Source organism: Alexandromys fortis, unplaced genomic scaffold, assembly GCF_014885135.2.
Source record: "Alexandromys fortis isolate MF-2015 unplaced genomic scaffold, M_Fortis_MF-2015_v1.1 scaffold_312, whole genome shotgun sequence".
Lineage (NCBI taxonomy): Eukaryota > Metazoa > Chordata > Mammalia > Rodentia > Cricetidae > Alexandromys > Alexandromys fortis.
The window spans coordinates 178502-201735 of record NW_026068184.1 but is presented as its reverse complement, the minus strand read 5'-3'; the positions used below and the strand labels follow the sequence as shown (position 1 = coordinate 201735).

General features: G+C 46.3%; 1 protein-coding gene across 1 annotated transcript; it reads right to left on the bottom strand.

Moving 5' to 3' along the window:
- Positions 1-1786: 1786 nt before the first annotated feature.
- On the bottom strand, positions 1787-17876 carry Bcl7b (BAF chromatin remodeling complex subunit BCL7B). The gene is made up of 6 exons (XM_050129279.1): positions 17629-17876; positions 13803-13878; positions 6789-6885; positions 2913-3083; positions 2477-2556; positions 1787-2253 (listed from the first exon to the last, which is right to left on the bottom strand). Exons 1-6 carry the CDS (start codon positions 17718-17720, stop codon positions 2161-2163), a joined length of 609 nt encoding a protein of 202 aa, XP_049985236.1. The 5' UTR covers positions 17721-17876; the 3' UTR covers positions 1787-2160.
- Positions 17877-23234: the final 5358 nt, after the last annotated feature.

Here is a 23234-nt window from a genome sequence, read left to right as displayed (position 1 = left end):
TTTGAGACAAGATTTCTCTGTGCAACAGTCCTGGCATTACTTGCTCTGTAGATCAGGCTGGCCTTGAACTCAAGAGATCCTCCTGCTTCTGCCTCCTGAAATGCTGGTGTACACCACCACCCAGGAAAACAACTATCTCTGAGAGAGCCTCATGTAGCCCAGCCTGACTTTGATTTGACTCTGTAGCCAAAATGAAGTCTATGTTCACTTTTGTACGTGTGGGAGACCCAAGGTCAAAAAGTCCTCAGCTGATCTCCATCTCATTCAGAGGCAGAATCTCTGACTTGAACCCAGAGCTCACCAATACGGCTAGGCAGCTTGCATCAGGAATCCCTTGCCTGTGTGTGCTAAGTGCTTTTGAAGCAGAATCTCTCGTGTGGCCCTAGCTGTCCTGGAACCATGTAGACCAGGCTAGCCTTGAATTTACAGAAATCTTGCCTTTGCCTTCCAAGCACCGAGATTAAAGGTGTGTGCCACTAAGCTAAGACTGGCCCTGAACGCCTGGTCTTCCTGCCTACACATCCCGCTCTGTGAGTACGCTTGTGTGCCATTTTACCTGGTGCAGAAGATAGAAGCCTAGCTGTCGAGCTGCCGTGTGGGTGCTGGGAACTGAACTGGGGTCCTCTGCAAGAGCAGTACATGCTGCCCTTCATCAGCAAGCCCCATCTCCAACCCACAAATGTATTTAACATATATTTAGTTTATATAAATTACAAATTATATGTGTGCACGCGCACGTGTGTGTTCATGTGAGTGTCAGTACACGTGGCAGAGTTCATGTGGAGGTCACAGGATTACCTCTTCACTTTCCACCTTGTTTTGTTCACCTGTGTGGTCCAGGCCAGCTGGCCATGAGCTCCGGGGAGTCTCCTACTTCTGTCTGCCATCCCACACAGGAACACTGGAATCATGGACAGCACTCCTGCACCTGCCCACAGCTAGGGAGGGCTGCAACTCAGCTCTTCACTCTCGAGACATTTCTGCAACCCTAATTCTTTTCTATTTTCCTAAGACAGGGCCTTCCCATGAAGCCTAACCAGGCCTTGGAAACACTGAGCAGCGCAGGCTGACCCCAAACTCAAGCTCCTCCCACCTCAGGCTCCAGGCTGCCCCGACTCACACTAGTTTGTCAGAAAGGGCATCCATGGGAGCAGACGGCGGGCGGACAGGGTCAGCTCATGAGGACTTCAAGCATGCACCATGCACCCACTCCACGTGTACTCCCACAACTTTGTAGGAAGAAGCAATCAGATACTAACAAGGCATATTTCAAATAGTTTAATTTAAAAATACTCTATTCAGTGCTAAAATAGGTCTTCACTTGCTGTTGCCCATTTCCATTTTTTCTTAAACTTTTCTTTTTTTCAGACAAAAAATAAAATCATAAAGTTCAATTAAACATGCAGATTTGAAAGAAAAGGGAACTTTCTAGAAAGTCTGAGCTGAAGCAGGTACTGTGGTCAGAACCTCCATCCTGGCTGGGGTCTCTGCAGCAGATGCAGGGATGCTGGAATGGAATGGACAGTGAGAACCGGAAGCTGCGTGTGTGCGTGAGTGGGGGGGAAGCGGGAGGTTCTGGCAGGCACAGGGCTGGGAGCAGCTGGGGCATCCAACAGAGAAGGCCTGCCTCAGGGACAGGGTGCCATCCCCCATGGGTCGCCTGCCCCCAGGTGGAGAGAGCCCGTCCCTCCTGGGAAAGCCTCCCCCTGCTCTCCACATCTCTACCCATCAGCCTGTCTTCCAGCAACAGCCTGCAGGGCCCTGGCCCTGCAGCTAAGTCCATGACTCTACAGTCTCCGTTCAAGTTCAAGTAATCCCAGGCACTCTTCTCTAGGGTGCCTTCCACACCGTTCTCCTCAAGGCAGCACCAGCAGCTCCGTGCAGTGGTTCTGGAGGTGACAAATGAACCCTGATGCTCTGGCCTACTTGGGGTGCAGAAAAGCTGTGCGTGCTCCTCTGCTCAAGAGCAAGCAGACACAAGTGTCAGGGACAGGAAGATGATACAACGATCCCACGCCCTCCGTCATCCTTCTAGCCCAGAGGGCTCCCCTACACAGGCTCTGGACCCTAGTGCTTGCCTGGACCCCAGTGTCAGAGCTCGGTCAGACCAGAATGCAATAAATAGAGGCAGGGGCCAGGAGGCGAGGGGCCGGGATGGTGCTAGCTTTCCAACGCGGTTTGCGGTACTGCAGGTTGGTCCACACAGAATCGCTTCAAGGGCGGGGCACCAGAGTCCTCTTCTTCCTCAGTGGTCTAGAAATAGCAGGACAGACCATGATGAGCCTCCCCTCTGAGAAGCCCTGCCCATTCACGACCCTGCAGCCTGCCCAAAGGTGATCAAACCCTGAGCCTATTTTAGAAATGGCGACTCTGTTTCGCCAGCAGACCCTACACCCTACCACAGCACAGCTGTGCGGTCCACCAAATCCCTAGGGTCTTTCCTTTCCTGGAAATGGGGAAAACAAGGACCTCTTACCTGTGTCTCTAATGGGACCGGTTCTTCCTTCGTGAGGGTGGGAGGTTCATCTGCAACTTCAGACGCAGGCAGTGATGGCTCTGCAACAGCAACAAGGTTAGCCCAAGGATCTAGCCTGGCCTTGCCTGGGGAAGAGTTATGGCAAGAAGGTGCAGGCCTGGCTGAGGATGGACACAGTGTGACCAGCCCACAGAGGACCACCATCCCAACCTGGGTGGCAGACACAAAGCTCACCTGCCACTCCAAACAGCACCATTCCCACTCTCTCCCTGTGCTACAACATTAGAGAGAACAGATGGAAGGAGCTAGAACAGCACATGGCTAACAGCACGCACCCAGTATCCACACCAAAACAAGTTCAATTTTGTGGCTTACCGCTAACAGGCCAGAAGCTATCAAGGGCCAAAGATGTATATGAGGCACTCCCACAACTCACCCTCGAGGATCTCCTGGCCCAGGGTGGGTGGCTGGGAGTCATCAGTGCGGAAGTCTGAGGTGTGTGCAGGGCTCAGGGACTCGCTCTGCTCAGGGCTGGGGCTTGAGTTGGTGCTGCTGTCCACTTTGAGTTGGTAGACATCCGACACGGAACTCTGGTTGCTGTTCTCATCTGGGAACCAAACAAAGTAAAGAAACAGCTGGGACGGCACTGCCCAAAGTGCTTGGCCAGAGTCACCAACAGTTAGCACTGGTGCAGATGCCTCTAAGAAGGAGGCCTGAGTGGGGTTCCTGGTGCCCTGGGAATTATCTCGGGCCTAAGCTGATTTGTTTGTTTTGAGAGAGGCTTCACTACATAGAGCAGGCTGGCCTCCACTTACGTCAATCCTCCTGGCTCTATTCCCCCAGTCTAATTACAGGTGCGACTCTGCACACTCGCAAGAATCACTATGAACTCTGATCTTCCTGCCTTCACCTCTTGTGTGGAGCTCAGAGGCGTACAGCTGCTTTGTGTGGTGCCGAGGATGGAACCCAGGCTTCCTGTGACTGAGCGAGCACTCTACCAACGGAGCTATATTCCCAACTCCAACATTTCCTTCTTGACAATATACAGTACATACAGCCATGTATGAACCTATGAACACGCTGGGCGGTGGTGGTAGCAGAGGCAGGTGGATCTCTGTGAGTTCGAGGCCAGCTTGGTCTACAGAGTTAGTTCCAAGCCAGTCAGTGCTGTTATAGAGAAACCCTTTCACAAAAAAAAAAAAAAAAAAAAAAAAAAAAAACCACACAAACAAAAAGCCTACGAATACACCATTTCTACCCCAGTAATGTGGAACTCTGCTTATATAACCACGTTTTCTATTGCCTACCAATTACAGCTCAGGCCTGGTAGCTTCTCGCTGCACAGCGGGAGGTGGGGGTGCCATCTGTGCTTCCCCTGGCACACAGAATGGTAGCACCACATGTCTGTCCCTCAGGGTTCCTGAAGGAAGCTGTGGTATGTGGAGGTGGTCACCTCAGGCTCTCAGCCACCTGACTGCCCCAAGGGTGAGAGGTTACCACTTGGGGGCTCTGTCTAAAGGTCACCTCTGTCTAAAGGTCACCAAGTAAACTGACAGCAGAGACGGAGGCGTGCAAAGCTCCTCCTCCAGCATCGCCTCCAGCAGTCACTGTCCTGGTCACCCGCACTTCAGACTTCTTGGTAGCCTCGCCTGATGTGACAGCCTCGAGCCTCATGGCCTCACACCACAGACAGAGTGAGCACTTCAAATCTGCAAAGATCCTAAGGTGGAGAGCGCTCCGTGCCCCGCACTTCTTAGAGCAGACAGAAGATGATCCCGTCCTCAGGCCTCACGGTCTGCCAGTCTTTAGCCTGGAGCCTGGCTCCAGCAGCTGGGAGCTTACCAAGCGTTACTCCGTGAACCGTATCTCTGCCGGCCTTCCTGCTGCTGACTGAAGACTCCTCTTCCCAGACTCCCTGGAAAGCTCCTATTCTATACATTTGCAACACTCTGTATCAGTATCACTCACTCTGTGGAGCCCCAGTGTTCACTAGGGTGGAAAGGCATCCCATGAGCTCCAATGCTTCCACTGGCCCTTGTGCACACATTGGTCACCAGTTCTCACGCTGTATGGGCAGTCTCTGGAGCTGCCGTGTCCCCAACATCCCAGTACCAGGCACTGGAAGTACAAACAGGCTGGTACCTCCTGCCTCTAAGAGCGTTCTGATCAGTGCACAACCTTTCCCTATGTTCTCCTTCTTCTGTGACACTGACTTTGGTGGGGAGGAGAGAGCAGGGACAACTGCATGCTGGGTAGCTTCACATGCAGTTCCAAAGAGACAGTGTAAGCCTTCCCTCTTTCTAAGACCACTATCCTCTATACTAAAATGGCATTTTTTTTTTTCGAGACAGGGTTTCTCAGTAGCTATGGAGTCAGTCTTGAAACTCACTCTGTGGACCAGGTTGGCCTCAAACTCAGAGATCTGCCTGCCTCTGTCTCCTGAGCGCTGGGATTAAAGGCAAACCACCACCGTCCAGTGGAAGTGGCCATTTTTAATGAAAAAATAAAGTTCTGATCCAGGTCTGGTGGCACAGACCTGTATATAATATCAGCCACTCGGGAGGCTGAGGTAGAGGGATTCAAGTTCCAGGCCAGCCTGGGAAACCTACAGAGAGCCTATCTCAAAATTAAAATTAAAACAGGGTTGCAGATATAGCTCAGAGGCAGAAGCTTGCACTCATGAGGCTGTAGATTCAGCCCCAAGTGCTGTCCCCCCAACAACAGCAGCAGCAGTGTTCTGTCACTGTGCACTCTGGGTCTGTGGATGCCAGGGCCTCTCTAATGGGGATGACAACAGCCTCACGTCTGTATCACGGACTGACAGGGTGAAAATGAGGGATGACGTGAAATTACTTTATAGTTAAGACTCTGTGTAGGTGAAAAAGGCATGAGTGGTTCTCAGCCTTCCTAACGCTGTGACCCTTATACAGTTCCTTGTGTTGTGCTGACTCCCAACCATAAAATTATTTTGTTGCTACTTCATAACTATAATTTTACTATTGTTGTGAATTGTAATGTAAATATCTTGCTTTCTGATAGTCTTAGGTGACCCCAGTGAAATGGTCATTCAGCCCTCAAACAGGCCAAGACCTGCAGGTTGAAAACCACCACAAGAAAGCAGAGCTATAGGCGCAGGGGTCACTGAGGCTGGCTGTCTCAGGAGGCAGCAGCCTTGGCTGTGGGTGGCCTACTCTGAAGCAGCATGATAAAACAGACACCCTAAAAAAGAGACAGCTTCTAGTGGGCAATGGTGGCACAAGCCTTTAATCCCAGCACTTGGGAGGAAAAGGCAGGTGGATCTGAGTTAGACACAGCCTGTTCTACAGAGCGAGTTCTAGGACAGCCAGGGGTAACACCCACTGGTTACAGTACTGTAGATACCTGGTATCCTCAGCTTCTAGCTCACTCTCCAACACTGGACAACGAGAACATTAACATCTATCTACCTTGCAGAGTTATCATTATGATTAATGGAAAGGCTCTCTGAACTAAAAGCCAACCTATAGCACAGGACTTGACTGCTATGTGGTCATTTTCCAGAGAAAAGAACTGACTGTGCTGGGGTTGGATCCCAGGGCCTCGAACATGCAGGCAAGCACTGCTGCTGAGCCACACTGCCAGCCCAGGCACCATGTTCTTTCTTTTCTTTTATATACACACACACACACACACACACACACACACACACACACACACACACTTTTCATTGCATGTATGTGTCTGTGTGTCTGTGTGTCACCCAAGGAGACTAGAAGAGGTCAGATCCCCTAAGATTATAATTTTTTCAAGTAGTTAGTTGTGAGCTGCCTGATGTGGGTGCTGGGAACCAGTGAAACATTGCTCCAACCCACTTTTTAGTTTTTCCAGACAGGGTTTCTCTATATAACCCTGACTATACTGGAACTCATTCTGTAGACCAGGCTGGCCTCAAACTCAGAGATCCGCCTGCCTCTGCCTCTGCCTCTGGAGTGCTGGGATTAAAGGCATGCAACAGCACACATGGCTCCAAGGTATGTTCTTATTCCTGTGATTTCACTAAGGTTTTCTGATTTTTTTTAAAGATATTTTTATTTTATATGGTGAGCATTTTACTTGTGTGTTTGTATGTGTATCACTTATGCCCGGTGCCTGAGTAACTCAGAAGGCATCAGCAGCCCTGGAGCTGGGTCATGGATGATTGTGAGCAACCACGTGGGTGCTGAAAACTGAACCTAGGACCTTGCAAGAGCAACAAGTGCTCTTAACCACTGAGCTATCTCTGTACCCCCAACTTTTCTTTTTTCTGCAAGGAAGACATACAGAATCAACTCACCCTGGAATTCAAGAAGGAGAGAGGAGTTGGCTGAGGCATCAGAGGGAAAGCCATTGGTTTCCCGGGCTGCTGAACTGTTCGATTTTGACTTTTCTTTCTATAAAAGGAAAAACAAAAAAGAGGAATATGACAGAGAGCTAAGCAAGAGACTCACAAAGGACAAGGGCACTTGCTATGTGAAAGCCCTCAGAAGTCTGAGCACAAGTAATGGGGAAACTGGGAGCCCAAGAGGAGCATGACAAAGAGGGACCTCTAGAACCGAGTACTGAGCAACAGGGCATGTAACTTGGCCTCTGCTATGGCTCCATGGTTCCCTTCCACCCTGACTGAAGCTCTCAGCCAGACCCTCTGTGTGGAGGAGTAACAAGCAAAAAATGTGTGCATTTGAGAAAGACCCGTGGGATTTTTTTCTTTTTTCTTTTTAAGACAGGGTTTCTCTGTATAGCCCTGGCTGTCTTGAAATTCACTCTGTAGACCAGGCTGGCCTCGAACTCAAAGATCCACCTGCCTCTGCCTCCTGAGTGCTGGTAATCTAAAGGGGTTAGAACTATTTCTTTTCTTTTTTTAAAAAAGATTTATTTATTTATACAGTATCCTGCCTGTAGGCCAGAAGAGGGCACCAGATCTCATTGCAGATGGTTGTGAGCCACCATGTGGTTGCTGGGAATTGAACTCAGGACCTCTGGAAGAGTAGTTAGTGCTCTTAACCTCTGAGCCATCTCTCCAGCCTCTAGAACTATTTCTTTAACTGATTTAAATTACATTTAATTCTTTATTTTTTATGTGTACATACGTGAACTTGTGTGTTGGTCAGTGAACAATTTAGGGCAGTAAGTTCTCTCCTTCCTAGGAATTGAACCTGAGCCATCAAGGGCCTTTATCCATTAAGCCACTGCCTGACCATGCAGACTTAAATTTACCACTTAACTATATAAACATACATTTTAGTAGTTATACAATATTCTATATGCCATGATTCACCCCACTGTTCCCCAACTATTGGATATTTAGCTTTAAGATAGTTACAACTATGTTTATTACTACAAAGAACAAGATCATAATAACTTCACTTTTCCTGATATTTTCATTTTGTTTTGTTTTTTGCTTTTTGAGGCAAGGTTTCTTTGTATAACAGTCCTGGCTGTCCTAGATCAATCTATCGATCGATTAATCAATCGATCTCTCTCTTTCTGTAGACCAGGCTGGCCTTGAACTCACAAAGATCCTCCTACCTCTGCCTCCCAAGTGCTGGGATTAAAGGTGTGTGCCACCATTGCCCAGCTCTGAATTTTCTTTACTCAAATAATTGAAAAAAAAAAAAAGGAAACAAACAACCCCATTCATTTTTAGGTCCAAAAGTATAACCAGACTATTACTATTTTTAGAATATCTGTGTCTCATTTTCTTTTCTGCATTTTTGCAGCAGTGGGGCTCAAACTCATGATGTCATGAACGTTAAGCACTCAAGCACTTACCATGGCGCCAGTTGCACGATTAAAAAAAAATTCTCAAAATCATCCCAGTAAATGAGCGTTTGAGTTAAAGAGAAAATCAAAGAACTTTTTTTTAGTATTTATATTAATATTTTATTGATATCATTGTGGACCTAAAAAACAAAAGAACTTAAGAAAAACTTGTAACAAAAACTGTGTCAGAGAAAATTTGACAACCATGTATGCCAAAATTTGGAGACAACTGTACTGGACAACAAAGAAATCAAATGGCTTTTTAAAAACACAAGAAAAACCCAAAAACCCTCTCTTTAAAAACTGGCTGGAGATTGGGGAAATGGTTCAGTCATATGGTACTTGTCACACAAGCCAGAGAATCTCAGTTCATATCCTAAAAGCCAGGAGTGGAGGCATGCAGGTGGTAGGTGGTGCACACGTGCACACACACACACACACACACACACACGCGCACGCACGCACGCACGCACGCACACACGCACGCACGCTCGCGCGGTAGTTCAGTGGCAGAATGCTTGCCTAGCACTGTGATGCCCTGAGCTCCATCCTCAGCACTGTATGAAGTCAGGCAAGGACGGTGTAGGACTGGAATCCCAGCGCCTGGGAGGCAAGAGGACCAGAAGTTCAAGTTTGTCCGTGTGTTCACTTAGGAAGTTTGACACCAGCCTAGGCTAAGTGAGACTATCTCAAACAACGACAAACAAAAAACAAACAGCGACTGAAGAGATAGAACAGCGTTAAAAACACTGGCTTTCCTTTCATAAAACATGGGTTCAGCTCACAACCATCTGTAACTCTGCTTCTAGGGGATCTGATGCCCTCTTTTAATCTCTGCTGGCACCAAGCATGCACGTGGTACACAGGCATACACACAATCAGAATACTCAAACACAAAAAATAAAATAATTAAACAAACAAACAATCAATAAAGTAGAAAAAGAATAAAGAGTAAACAAATAAGCCTGGCGGTGTTGATGCCCTCCTTTAATCCCAGCACTTGGGAGGCAGAGGCAGGTGGACCTCTGTGAGTTCAAGGCCAGCCTGGTCTACACAGTGAGATACCATTGCAAAATCCCCAAAATGAATAGATAACACTAAACACTTCTATTACTCAGGATACTACAGAGTATTTTTTTTTAAAAAAGTTACAAATGTAAAGATGCATGGATAGCATAATGGACAATAAGCAGAGTTCCCAAAATTCATAAGAAAAAGACGCTGGGGCTGGAGAGATGGCTCAGAGGTTAAGAGCACTGACTGCTCTTCCAAAGGTCCTGAGTTCAATTCCCAGCAACCACACAGTGGCTCACAACCAACTATAATGAGATCTGGTGCCCTCTTCTGGCATACAAGCATACATGGAAGGAATGTTGTATACATAATAAATAAATAAAAAAAAGAAAGAAAGAAAACGGACGCTGTGAGCAAACCGAAAAATGGGCAGAAGACCTACACAGGCCCTTCCCTAAAGACATCCAGATGGCGAGGAAGCACTGACAGGGTTTCTGCTCCAGAGAGAAGTCACCAGGGAATTTATGCTAAGTCTGGCAACGCTGCACCCAGTCTAGGGAGCATAGCCATATTCCCGCTGCAACGTGGTCCTGCTGGAAACAGAAACTGATATCGGCACTCTGGAAAACAGTTCCGTAATAGTTCCTATAGGCCAAAAACTACAGTGGCGATCCATTGTCTGGAATGCTAGGAATGCTACTAATCTCTACATTAAACATAAATGCTCTAGAGGCACATCCACATACAGGACCAGGACAGACAGAGAGAGGAACGGGAAGATGGTTCCATAGATAGCATCGCCGTGTAAGCAGGAGGGAAAACTGGGCAGATGAGACAGCCCTTCCTGCCACCCTAGTGCTAGGAGACAAGCTTAATTCAGAGAGCCTACCTCAGTAAATCAGGTGGAGAGTGACAGAGACTCCTGTCATCAACCTTTGACCTCCCATGTACAAACACATACATGTACACTACACACGAGGAAGAAGGGAGCAATTATGATCAGGCCTGATGCTTGTAATCCCAGTACGCTGGAGGTACAGAAGGAATATCAAAAGGTCAACCTACAATTCAGAGGGAAATTCTTTATCAATAAAACAAAAACGTAGTCAGACATAATGACACACACCTTTATCCAAGAACTCAGGAGGCAGAGGCAGCAAATCTCTGTGAGTTCGGGGCCAGCCTGATCAATATAGCAAGTTCTAGAATATCCAGGGCTCCATAGAGAGACCTTGTCTTACCCTTCACCCCCACAATAAAAAGCTGTAAACAAAGAATAGAGAGAAAAAAGAAAGTAAGCTCTATACTGCAAGAAAAAGAAAACCAGGACCAAAGGCAACATGAACTGATATAATGTATATACAGTGCAAGGCAAACCACGGAACAAACAACATGAACTGATATAATGTATATACAGTGCAAGGCAAACCACGGAACAAACAACATGAACTGATATAATGTATATACAGTGCAAGGCAAACCACGAAACAAACAAAAAACAACAACAAAAAAATCATACACAAAAATAGACACTTTATGATTTCTTTTTTCATTTTTATTTTGTGTGTCTGGGCGCATTGCCCGCATATGTGCTGTGTACCACACGTGTATCTGGTGTCAGCAGAGGCCAAAACAGGGTATCAGAGCTCTTGAAACTGGAGTTACAGAGGGTGGGAGCCACCACGTGGGTGCTGGGAACTAAACTCAGGTTCTCCGGAACAGCATCCAGGGCTCAAAACTGCTGAGCCATCTCTCCAGCCCTATGATTCGTTTGTATAAAGTTCAAAATCCCTAGAAATGATCAGAGTGACAGTAAGAAATACGCACCAGAGTGATCACGCCTAGAGAAGAGGGCAGATCAGTGAGGCTCTGTTCCTGGACCCCAGTGTTTCCATTTGTCCACTTAAGACAGGGACTCACACTGCAGCACAGGCTGGTGTGACATTCCCACTCCCACTTAGAATTCCTAATCCCGCTGTATGCAGGGATTACAGGGGTGCATCACTCACCCGGCTGTATCTAGATGTAGATTATAAGGACATTGGCCTATATTTAATTAGACTGTAGTTCTGTTTCAAATGTTTCTACACACACACACACACACACACACACACACACACACACTTTTTCAGTGCCAGACAAGGAACCTAGAGCCTCAAGCATTAGGAGAGACTGATCACAGAGCTACATTCGAGCTTTCTCTATGTATTTTTTAAAAGGTTTGTTTATGTGCACGAGTGCTTTGCCTGCATGTATGTCTGTGTACCATGTGCATTTCTGACATTGGATCCCTGGAAGTGGAGTTAAAGGTTGTCTGTGAGTCAGGGTGCTGGAAACTGAACTCAGGTCTCTGCAAGAGCAGCAAGTGCTCTTAACCACCGAGCCATTTCTCTGGCCTCTCATCTCATATTTTTAATATATAAGATGGACAATATATGCAATAGGATGTATGCAGAGGTTAAAGGACAATTCTGTGGAGTAGGCTCCCTCCCTCTACCTCTACATGGGTTCCAAATACTGAAATAAGGCCGTCAGCCATATGCAGCAAGAGTCAATACTCTATATGTTTGTCTTTAAAGATTTATTTACTTTTTGTTTGTTTTCGAGACAGGGTTTCTCTGTATAGCCCTGGCTATTCTGGATCTCACTCTGTAGACCAGGCTGGCCTTGAACTTAGAGAGCCGTTGGCTTCTGCCTCCTGAGTGCTGGACTTAAAGGCATGCACCACCATCACCCAGTCTAGATTTATTTTACTCTTTGTGTGTGTGTCTATATTTAAGAGCATCTATGGAGACAGAAGATGGAATCAGATCTCTAGGAACTAGAGTTACAGGCATATATAAGTCGCCTAAGATGAGTTCTTGTATCTGAACTCTAGTCTAGTCCTCTGGAAGAGCAGTAAGTACCCGTAACCTCTGAGCTATCTCAACCACTATATATGGTTTTCTGAGACAAGGTTTCACGCAGCCTAGGCTGACCTTGAACTAACTACTGTAGCTGAATCTGGCTTTGAATTCCTTATTCTCCTGCCTCCACCCCCTAAGTGTGAGGATCAGATGTGCACTAAGATGTCTAGCTTGAACTTTATATTTGAATCTTAGTCTAAAGATTAGGAAAGTCTATAGACAATGAGTATTTTATCACCCTGAGAACTGTGTGACTTGGTCAATGGAAATAAAGCAGTGTGAGACTCAAAAGAGAGCTCTTTCTGTAGTGATGCACACATGTGGGGTCCTCAGAAAGAGCTGAGAGAAAAACCAGGAAGGGAAAGGGGCTCATAGTCCTATGATATATGTATTTCCCCAAAGCTGGAATTGGAATCCAAGGCCTTGGACACTCTGCAAAAGTTCTACCTCTGAATCATCCCATCCCTAGACAAAGGTTTTGCAGAGAGTCTACATATTTTTCATGAACACGTGAACACCCACATAAACCTAGGGGCAATGACTCAGACAGGCATACGGCACAATTAGATGTGTAAGTGTACTGTTTACACACTACACAGAGGGCTAACCAGCACAGCAGGAGGCAACCAACTCTTGTTTTTAGGACAGGGTCTTGCACATGTGGCCATGGCTGGCACTGACCTTCAAACACTCCTCCTGTCTCTGCCCCTCAAGTGCTCAGAGTAAAAGTGTATGCCAGCACATCTGGCTGCAAATTTTCGTCAATGGTCTGATAGTAAATACTGTTTAAGTTCTGTGAGCTAGTGAATCTTAAAGCAACTAACCGCTACTGCGACTCAAAACCAGTCACTGACAACGAGGGAACCATAGTGTGTCCACAAAACCAGACTGACGCTTGGCTGTCAGCTGGAATCCCCACACTCCGGAGGATGATGAGCTCAAAATCAGCCTGGGCTACACAGAGACACCTGGTATAAAAAACAAAATGTGGGACCACAGTGATGGCTCAGTGGCTAGGCACATCTGGTACTTTTCCAGAGGTCTCAAGTTTGATGAGTCCCAGCACCCATATGGTAGCTCACAACTGTCTGTAACCTCAGCTCCAGAGACTCTGGCACCCTCTTCTGGCCTCTGCAGGCACTGCACATGTATGGTATGCAGACAAAACATGCGTACACATAAAATGAAAATAAATAATGAATATTTTTCAAATGTGGAGGAGTTGGAAAGATGGCTCAGCAGTGAAAGAGTGCTTACTGCTCTTGCAGGATATAGGTTTTTATTTCCAGGACTTAGTGATTCACAGTCACCCATGACTCCAGTTCCACGGCATCCGATGCCCTCTTCTGACCTTCCTGGGAATCAGGAAGGATATGGTGCACTTGTGTACAAGTAGGCAGAACACCCAAATGGAAAACAACAACAAAACACTATGCTAAAAAATACAGGACTGGGGCTCAAGCTACAGACTAGCCAAAGAAAGAACAAAGGAAGGTCCTGCGCAGACCAGGACAGCGACTGAGGCATTGTCAACTCAGTGCCATTGAAATAAATTCCTTTATGATTAAAAGAGGCAATCAATGAAAGTAAGCAAATGGTATCTTTTGTGGTTGTTTTCCCCCACTTACCTCCTTGCTATCTGTCACAGGCACCCATTTGAATATCCTCAGGGATGTGTCCCCTACAGTCACCCATTTCTTCTCCCTAGAAGAGGAGCATTAAATAGAATAAAGCACTTTTTTTTTTTGCTGTTATTAACTACGATTACTGATTTTCTTTTTTTTTCTTCCTCTTCCTCCTTCTTTTTTTTTTCCCCCCCAAGATAGGGTTTCTCTGTGGCTTTGGAACCTGTCCTGGAACTAGCTCTTGTAGACCAGACTGGCCTCTAACTCACAGAGATCCTCCTGCCTCCTGAGTGCTAGGATTAAAGGTATGCGCCAACACCGCCCGGCACCAATTTCTGATTTTCAACAGATTGCTCCTTTGATCTGAAATGTCCTCTAGATTTCTCTATCAAAATCACACCTGAAAATAGGTTTGTACAACAGGATGTAAATGCAGTGGGGGTGAAAGCCAGGCATGGTGGTGCAGGCTGTTAATCTTAGCACTTGGAAGGCTGGGGCAGGAAGATTGACACAAACTGGGGGGAAGGGGAGGCTTTGAAAGGAAGTGAGTGTGGCTCAGTCTTAAAGGGCTCCCTTAGCATGCACAGATCCTGATTTTGATCTCCAGCAAGCAAAAGTCAAAGAGGACCGTGGAGATAACTTCTAAGGCTCTCCAGACTGGTTTTGTGCATCTTCCAGTTAAGGGTCCCTCCAAAGACAGACAATCGCAGGAAAGGAAAAAGCAGCACTTGCATGCTGAGTAGTCAAGGCTATTCACAGTCAAAACTACACTGAAGAAATGTGCAGAGTTCAGTCTTGAAGTTCAAAGCTTTGTGGCTACCTGTGTCTCTCTGGACTGGGAATACAACACAGTGGGAGGCACCAGTCTAGCAAGGCCAAGGCTATGAGCTCCATCCCTAGCATATGAACAAAACCAATTCTCTCCCCAACAGTCTTCTCTGTCTTAGTAAGGTAGAAATGGCAGAATTCCCACCATTCTAGCAAAGCAAGATCACTTAAGTCAAACTATTAAGGCCTCACATGTATCTAGATTCAACTGAACCAGGTGAACCAATCAACTTTCAGCATTACTCTTATTGGGCAGCAGGGAGGGGGGGCAGGAAGGGGGGGATAGAAGAAGGAAGGAGGGAATCTAGGCTTTGGTCAAGTGCTCTACCATCAAGCAATATCCCTAGTCATTCAAAATGCTTCTTTTGTTTTGGTGTGTGTGTGTGTGTGTTGGGACTCTTAAAATTGCCTAGACTGGCCTTAAATTTGTGACCCTCCTATAGCTGTCTATCACAGACATCAGGCCCATTCCAAGATTTTTTGTTTGTTTTTGCAGTGCAGTGTAGTCAAGGGCTCTACCACCTCGCTCTACCCCTAGTCCTTAAACTCTTTAAAGTATGGAGCTCTTAGCCGGTGGTGGTGGAGCACGCCTTTAATCCCAGCACCCAGGAGGCAGAGGCAGGCGGATCTCTGGGAGTTCGAGGCCAGCCTGGTCCACAAGAGCTAGTTCCAGGACAGGCACCAAAGCCACAGAGAAACCCTGTAACGAAAAACAAAAAAAAAAAAAAAAAAAAAAAAGAACTGTCTTGCAGTTCGACCTAACACAATTAAGGACAATTCTATGAAGGTGACCTGATCTAGAATTTCAAAATGTGGTTCTGAAGAACCAACACTTAAAAAAAATTATTTTGAATATTTTATTACTTTTATGTAGGTGGGTGTTTTATATGTATGTGTGTCCGTTCATCATGCACATACTGTCTCCACAGACCCTGAAGAGAGTGTGGGATCCCATGGGACTGGAGTTACAGCTGGCTATGAGCTGCCGTGTAGTGCTGGGAATGGAATGCAGGTCCTCTGCAAGAGCAGCCAGCTGCTTTTAACATTGAGACATTTCTCCAGCATCCAAACTTAAAAAAGAAAAGAAAAAAATTTTAATTATGTGCCTCTGTGTCTGAGCATGGGTTTATGCACCTTTGTGAGTAGGCTAAAAAAGGTGTTACAGATGGTTGTGAGCTGCTTGAAATGGTGCTGAGAGTCAAACTTGTATCTTCTGCAAGCAAGCACAGTACTCCAAACCAATAAAACAATCCCTGGTGTGGGGTGTATGAGTTGTTTATGTGTTGATGTGTTGCTTTCATTGGTTAATAAAAAAAAAATTGCCTTGATCTGTTGACAGGCAAGGAAGATAGAACTGAATGCTGGGAGAAAGAAAGGTGGAGTCAGGAGATGCCATGGATCCACCGCTGCCAGAGATAGACATGCTGAAAGTTAGCTGGTAGGACACCACCTCGAGGTGATATGCAGATTAATAGAAATGGGTTAAAATAAGATGAAGGAATTAGCCAATAAGAAGAGAGCTAGCCGGGCGGTGATGGCGCAAGCCTTTAATCCCAGCACTCGGGAGGCAGAGGCAGGCGGATCTCTGGGAGTTCGAGGCAGCCTGGTCTACAAGAGCTAGTTCCGGGACAGGAACCAAAGCTACAGAGAAACCCTGTCTCGAAAAACCAAAACAAAAAAAGAGAAGAGAGCTATGGACCAAGCAGTGATTTAATTAATAGTTTCTGTGTGATTATTTTGGTTCTGGGCAGCCAGAACAAACAAGTGGCCCCCTCCTCCTCCTACACATCCCTTCAGCCCAGACTTTTCAACAGAACTAGAAGTTAAGCAGGCACAAAGGAGGCCTGCTTCATTATTTTCCTTACCAGTAAAAAAATTTCAAAAGGGACACAAGCCCTTAATCCCAGCATTCGGGAGGCAGGGGCAGGCAGATCTCTGTGAGTTCGAGGCCAACCTGGCCTACAGAGCTAGTTCCAGAACAGGATCCAAAGCTACAACAGAGAAACCATCTCGGTAAACAAAAACAACACCAACAATAATAATACAAAAATAAGGGGGGGGGTAAGAATTACATAATTAGCCGAGGAATGTCATGAGATTTGGATTTGAAAAAAAATGTTGCCGGGAAGTGGTGGTGCACACTTTTAATTTCAGCACTCAGGAGGCAGAGGCAGGCGGATCTCTGAGTTTGAGGCCAGTCTAGTCTACAAAGGACAGGCTGTGAAACAAAGGAACCCTACCTAGAAAAAGCAAAGAGAAACAAATAAGACTAGCCTGTGTGCTGGCTAACACATGCCTTCAGGTATAATAGCACTTGGGAAGCATGGGCAGGCAGATCTGAGTTCAAGTTCTAGTCTAAGAAAACAAAATAGTAACGAAATTACTAATCATTAAATGATGGGGAATAAGCTCAGAGTTGGTTCAGAACGGTCTAATGCAACGAGACCCTGACCTAGACGGTTCGCTCAATCTGGTTTTGCAATAAATATTTGCAGGGCCAGCAAGAACAAATGTATCAAAAGTGCACTAGAAGAAGGCCGTTGATTTACTGATATCAAGGATTTCTGTTCCGACAGCCACGTGTTTGCAAACTCTCACTTAATTTCAACCACTTATCCCACAGAAAACTTGGTAACAACCGACATCACTGGGCAGTTGTGATGCGCAGGAGCGGAAGCCGAACCGAGAGACACCAGGCACCCTTCCGCGAGGTCCTGTAATCCGCAGGAAGTGCAACTCTGCAACGCCAGGTCCTGGCCAGCCACAGCGGCCGGAAGCGAACAAATGAAAGATAGTGGGCGGGGCCACAAGCCGACAGTCCTTTTGATTGGCTACTGAGAGCGCGGACTCTGACTTCACACCGACGCCGACGCGCCCTCCTTTCGCTTTCTTGCTCCGGCCCCCTCCCCCCAAGGGCCGGCCTCTTGGTTCCCACCCTGCTAGTACGTGTCTGGCAATCCCGCAACCCCACGTCGGCACCCCCTCCGCTCCCGCCCCTCACCATTTCCGCACTTTCTCGATGGCCGCCATCACCTTCTTGATGTCATCTTTGGCCCGGCTACGGGTCTCGGCCCGGACCGAACGGCCCGACATGGCGGCGGCGGGGGGTGGCTTGGGACCGGGACACTGCTCCCAAGACGCGGGATATCACGCGCTTCACGCGCAGCGGTCCACCCGCCGCCGCCACCGCAGCACGTCACCGCGACCGTCGCCCCCCTCCGAGCGCGCGTGCGCGAGGGACCGCGCGCACCCGCCCGCCCCTTGGGCCCTTAAGGCCTCAGCGCGCTTGCGCACCCCGCCCGGGGCGTCCCTGCTGTGCGCCTCGAGAGACCCTTGGGTTCTTGTGTTCCTCTCTGGCAGATCGAGCCTAATGTATCCTGCACATGGTGTGTGCCAGGCGAGGCTGCGATGTGGTCGTGGGATGAGATCTCAAAAGTCTCCACTTTCCTATTCTACTACTTCAGTGAACTTTTTTTTTTTTTTTTTTTTTTGAAACAAGGTCTCATGCATGCCCTTGAACTTGCTATGTAGACCAAGCCAACCTGGAACTCAGAGAGCCACCTGCTTCTGCCTCCTGAGTGTTGTGTACCACTGAGGAAAAACAATTAAGTGTGTGTATAGAACAGAGGACAACTTGTGGGAGTCGGTTCTCCTGCGAGTCAGATTTTGTTGCCATTTAACCCCCTGATGGACCTGGTCCTTCGTGGAATTGTTTATGCTCTTCATGTTCATGGAACCGAATACCTGTGTCATTACCGGTCAGAACATCTTAGCTCCTCAGCTAAATAACTGTGTCCCAGAGTCAATTTCACACCTTTCTTCATATTGACTTCATCGTTGTTTTCATCTGTTTCTTCTGATTGGATCAACTACTTTTCCAAAGATATAGCTCAAACTGCAGGTTTTCTTGAATATTCTGTACCTGACTCATACCTAGCACTCTATTGTCATGGAATTCAGCGATTCTGGATAAAGCAATGCCTATTTTCTATGCATTGTACCAGCTACTGAGGTCCTAAGTGTTTCTCCTATGGAAGAACTTCTGGACCAGGGATTGTGACAAAGGAACACTTTTCATCCCAATACTTGGTAGGCAGAAGCAGACAGATCTCTGTGAGCTCAAGGCCAGCCTGCTCACATAGGGAGTTCCAGGACAGTCAGGGCTACAGAAACAACAAATGTCTGATACAGTAGAAGATGCAGGCTAGAAAACATGTGTGCTAACAGAAACAACAAAAGGAAGTACACACAGTGTGACCTTGCAGCTACTCCCATAGGCTATTTAAACTGCACCCCCAGAGAATGAACATGTGGTCTCCCCTTTTCCTTCTCTGTTTTCCTGGGGGGCCCCACCCGGGAGCACTGGCATCCATTAAACCTGGGCGGCTTCTAATTCTGTCTGATTTGGTTTGATTTGGATTAGTGCATTGGCAGAGAAGTTTGTTGGTCCAGAAGAACTTAACACATAGCAAGACCCTTTCTCAAATAAGCAGGACATAGTGGCCTATACCTCTAATCCCAGCACTCAAGACATGGATTGGCTACTTCAGGAATTCAAGGCCAAGGCTAGATTCAGCTGCATTATGGTTTCAAGACAAGTCTGGGGTCCATTAAGACCTGGGCTTTGAGGAAAAAAGAAAAAAGTAGGCTTGGAACTAAAAGAGCCTTCAGTGATACAATACTTGCCTAGAATTATCCAGTAAAGAGATGGAGTGTGGCTCAGTGGTTAAGTGCCTGCTAGAAGGTGCCAGTGAGGGGCTGGACATGTGGCTCTGCATTAGAACATATGGCCTTGAGTTCTATCCCAAGTATCACACATGAACACTTATGCACATGAACACATACAAATGGACTCCCAAGACTCCTACCCTTAAGGGATCACCTCGTGGATGGCAAAGTCAAAGGTTCTACAGAGAAACACTACAGGAACAAGTTTGAGCTCTATGCTCAGACTTTGGATTAAATCTGTGCTTGCTACTTCAGTTATAGAAATCTCCATTTCTCCATCTGCAGTGTGGTCACAGTTCTGTGATACCTCAGAAAAAACTAGTACAAAGAAAAAGTGAGATAACTCTGGTGGCGCATGCCTGTGGTCTTAGAACTCGGGCTGAGGCAGGAGGATCTCAAGTTCTAAGGCAGCTTAGGCCACACACAAGAGGAAGCGGCTATGACTGGCTATTTTCTGGGATGCTGCTGTGATGCTGTGAACATGAGTTCACTGCCCTACATCCCTGGTCTTCAAAGGTTAGCACTGCATCCAGTATGTGTTACTCATGTTTAGCAAAAGGCATGCTTATTGTAGAAAATACATATTACACAGAAACGAAACTTGATGCATCATTTCTAAGATGTTTGAGTCTGAAAAGGTGTTTTGGGAAGTGCCTATAGGCAAGTCACTCTCTCAAGCTTTAAATGGTCAGCATCTCTGTGTAAATTCATATGCAAAGCCTTAAAGGTCCAGCCACTAAAACTTCCTCTCATGGTTCAAAATAAAGATGCCGCAGTAAGTGAAGGAACTAAATTCTGAGGGTTAAGAAGTCCATTCACAACATGTTCTTTCTATCTATGTCTCTTTACTGTTCTCTTCCTTGAATTCCATTTTAATTCTTCTGCCTGTCTACAATTTCTTAGCTCTAATTCTCTGTCTCAATCTTAATTCCAATTCCAATTCTCTGCTACATTTTTTCTTCTTCATTTTCCTATCTTTGCTAATTTCTGGGATGCTTTTGCTCCTGTTTCCACTTCTCTCCACTCTCTTTGTTCTTACCCATTTATACAGACCCATACATTGCAGGCATAGGTAATCAGGCAACCTACGCAACAAACACGGGGAAGTTTATGAACCTTGGTTCATTAGCATTTTTGTCAAATGTTAGCAAGCTTCAATGTTAGCAAAGTCTTAAGCTTAATGCTTATCAGAGGCACCCATGGAGATCTGTCTTCCTCTGGGCTGTGGTTATCTCTCCTGAGAGTAAGGCACAAACAGTCAATCTCCTGAACTAAAGTCATCAGTAAACTGAGGTGATTAACTTTGGGCATGTAGTATTCCTATGTCCTTGGATATATGGGAATGTCTTAAATGGGGTGCTTTTGCCTGGATCCTAAAAGCTGACCAAATAACTGTCAATAAAGATAATCCCCGGAAGGAAGGCAGATCTCTATATTTACATAGGAGAGAGGAGCAAAGACCTGGTAGTGGGAAGCACGTTTCTTGACTGTGTCAAGGACTCAGCTCAAATAGTGCTCAGCTGTGGAAGATAAATCCCAAATTTGTAACAGAAGGGGATTCAGCCACAGTGAAAAATCTTAGAACAAGAAACAGCCACAAGGCAATAATCCCAATACGCCCTGCATCTCAGTTTAAACCTCCACCAAAACCCTTGGCTCTGATGAGTCGCCTCATGAAAAGATGGCTGAGTGATTACAGTATAATGTTGTGGCTTGTAGCACAAGCATCCTCTTGGCATCAGGGCCCAACCATATGTTAACTGTGTTAAGTCACAAATAGGAAATACCCAGAATTGGAGGATAGCTCAGAAATAGTGCATGAGTTTAGCATGTATAATGCCTATTCCCAAACCACCACCCCCCACAACGCTCGTTCATATGCGAAGTATCCACATATCTACTGTGAAATCATGAAGGGTTGAATTCAGGTGTATTGCTTAAGAATGGCCAATACGAGGGCATGCTGAAAGGAAGAAGGGAAGCCTGGGCTGGTGAGAGGGCTCAATGGATAATGGCACTTGCTATGCCAATCTAAGGTCCTGAATTTGATACATGGAACCCACAGTGGAAGGAGAGAACCTACGCCTGAAAGTTGTTCTGCCACATTCATGCTAGAGCACATGTGCCCACGCGCACATACATGCGTTTAGGAATATAACAGGTCACTGTTACACGGTATCACTATTTTTATCTGTGTTCTATAGTTGAAAAGACTGGGTGTGTTGAGTGTGGTGTCATATGCCTGTAATCCCAGCTCTCAGGAAGCTGAAGCAGCCAGATTGCCAGAAGTTCTGGGCCAGCCTGGGCTATATAAGTTTGGAAGTAGATGTGTAGAGCTAGGTGGGAATGGTGACTCACTAGCACTTAGGAGGCTGAGGCAGTTCAAAGCCTGCCTGGGTTACACAGCAAGGCCCTGCCTTAAAACTCCAAAACTTTTGGCTAGGTATGGTGGCACATGGTGGTATATGCCTTTAATTCCAGCATTTAGGAGGTAGAGGCAGGCAGATCTCTGAATTTGAAGCCAGCCTGGAATACAAAGCAAGTTCCTGGACAGCCAGAGCTATACAGAGAAATCTTATCTTTTTAAATTTATTTATGCATACAAATGCTCTATCTGCATGTATGCCTGGACACAAGAAGAGGGCATCAGATCTCACTACAGGTTGTGAGCCACCATGTGGTTGCTGGGAATTGAACACAGGACCTCTGGAAGTGCAAACAATGCTCCTAACCTCTAAGCCATCTCTCCAGCCCTGTACTGACCATTTTTTTTTTTTTTTTTTTTTTTTTTTGGTTTTTTCAAGACAGGGTTTCTCTGTGGCTTTGGAGCCTGTCCTGGAACTAGCTCTGTAGACCAGGCTGGTCTCGAACTCACAGAGATCCGCCTGCCTCTGCCTCTCTGCCTCCCCAGTGCTGGGATTAAAGGCGTGCGCCACCACCGCCCGGCTGTACTGACCATTCTTAAACAATGTTCTGTATTCAGCCTTTCAGGAGCACACAGTAGATACATCTTGTGTGTGTGTGTGTGTGTGTGTGTGTGTGTGTGTGTGGTTCTAAGAACTGCAAGCCATCTTGGAAAGGAAAGTTGGTACATAAACTCACCAACTCCAAGATTAGGCTGTGAAGCAAAGAAAATGGATAGATGGTTCACTCACATGTATGATTACTTGTGCTTAAATAAAACCACAAAGACTGCAAGCAGCAGCATTAGATACTTATAGACTAAAAGTAGAAACCATACTTCTTTCCTAAGCCTAAACTGCCCTGAACTCTGGAAACAGCCTGTGAAACGTGAAAGGAAGACGATTTTGGGGACTGGACCAGCAGCAGAAGACAGGCACAGGTTGGTGATAAATCACGTGTTCTTGCAACTGCAGATTATGCCAGTTCTCTGTTCCATGAACCTCAGTCCCAAAAGCAAGCAAAGGAAGACCTGTTTCCTTCTGTTATTTGTAGAGAACCTGAGTCTCCAGATTAAGTTTCTAGATACTGGGACAAGTGGAGACAATGCTGGGTAGATCTAGCACAAAGGAAGCTGCTTCCCAATCATAATACTTTTGTCTTCTCTAAAAATATATGGTCTACATTAATCAGGTTTTTCTTGAACTTGTAGACTCAAGTGACCCCACCTTGGTTACTCCAGTGCTGAGGCTGCATGTGTGGCTACAAATAATCTTTTCTTTTTTTAATTTTTCAAGAAAGAGTTTCTCTGTATCTTTGAAGCCTGTCTTAGAACTCAATCTGTAGATCAAGCTGGCCTCAAACTGCCCAGCTACAAAAATCTTTAAAACAAACAAACAATAGACAGTAGTGGCACACGCTTTTAATCCTAGCACTCAGGAGCAGAGGCAGGCAGGTCGATAGCCAGGACTGTTACAC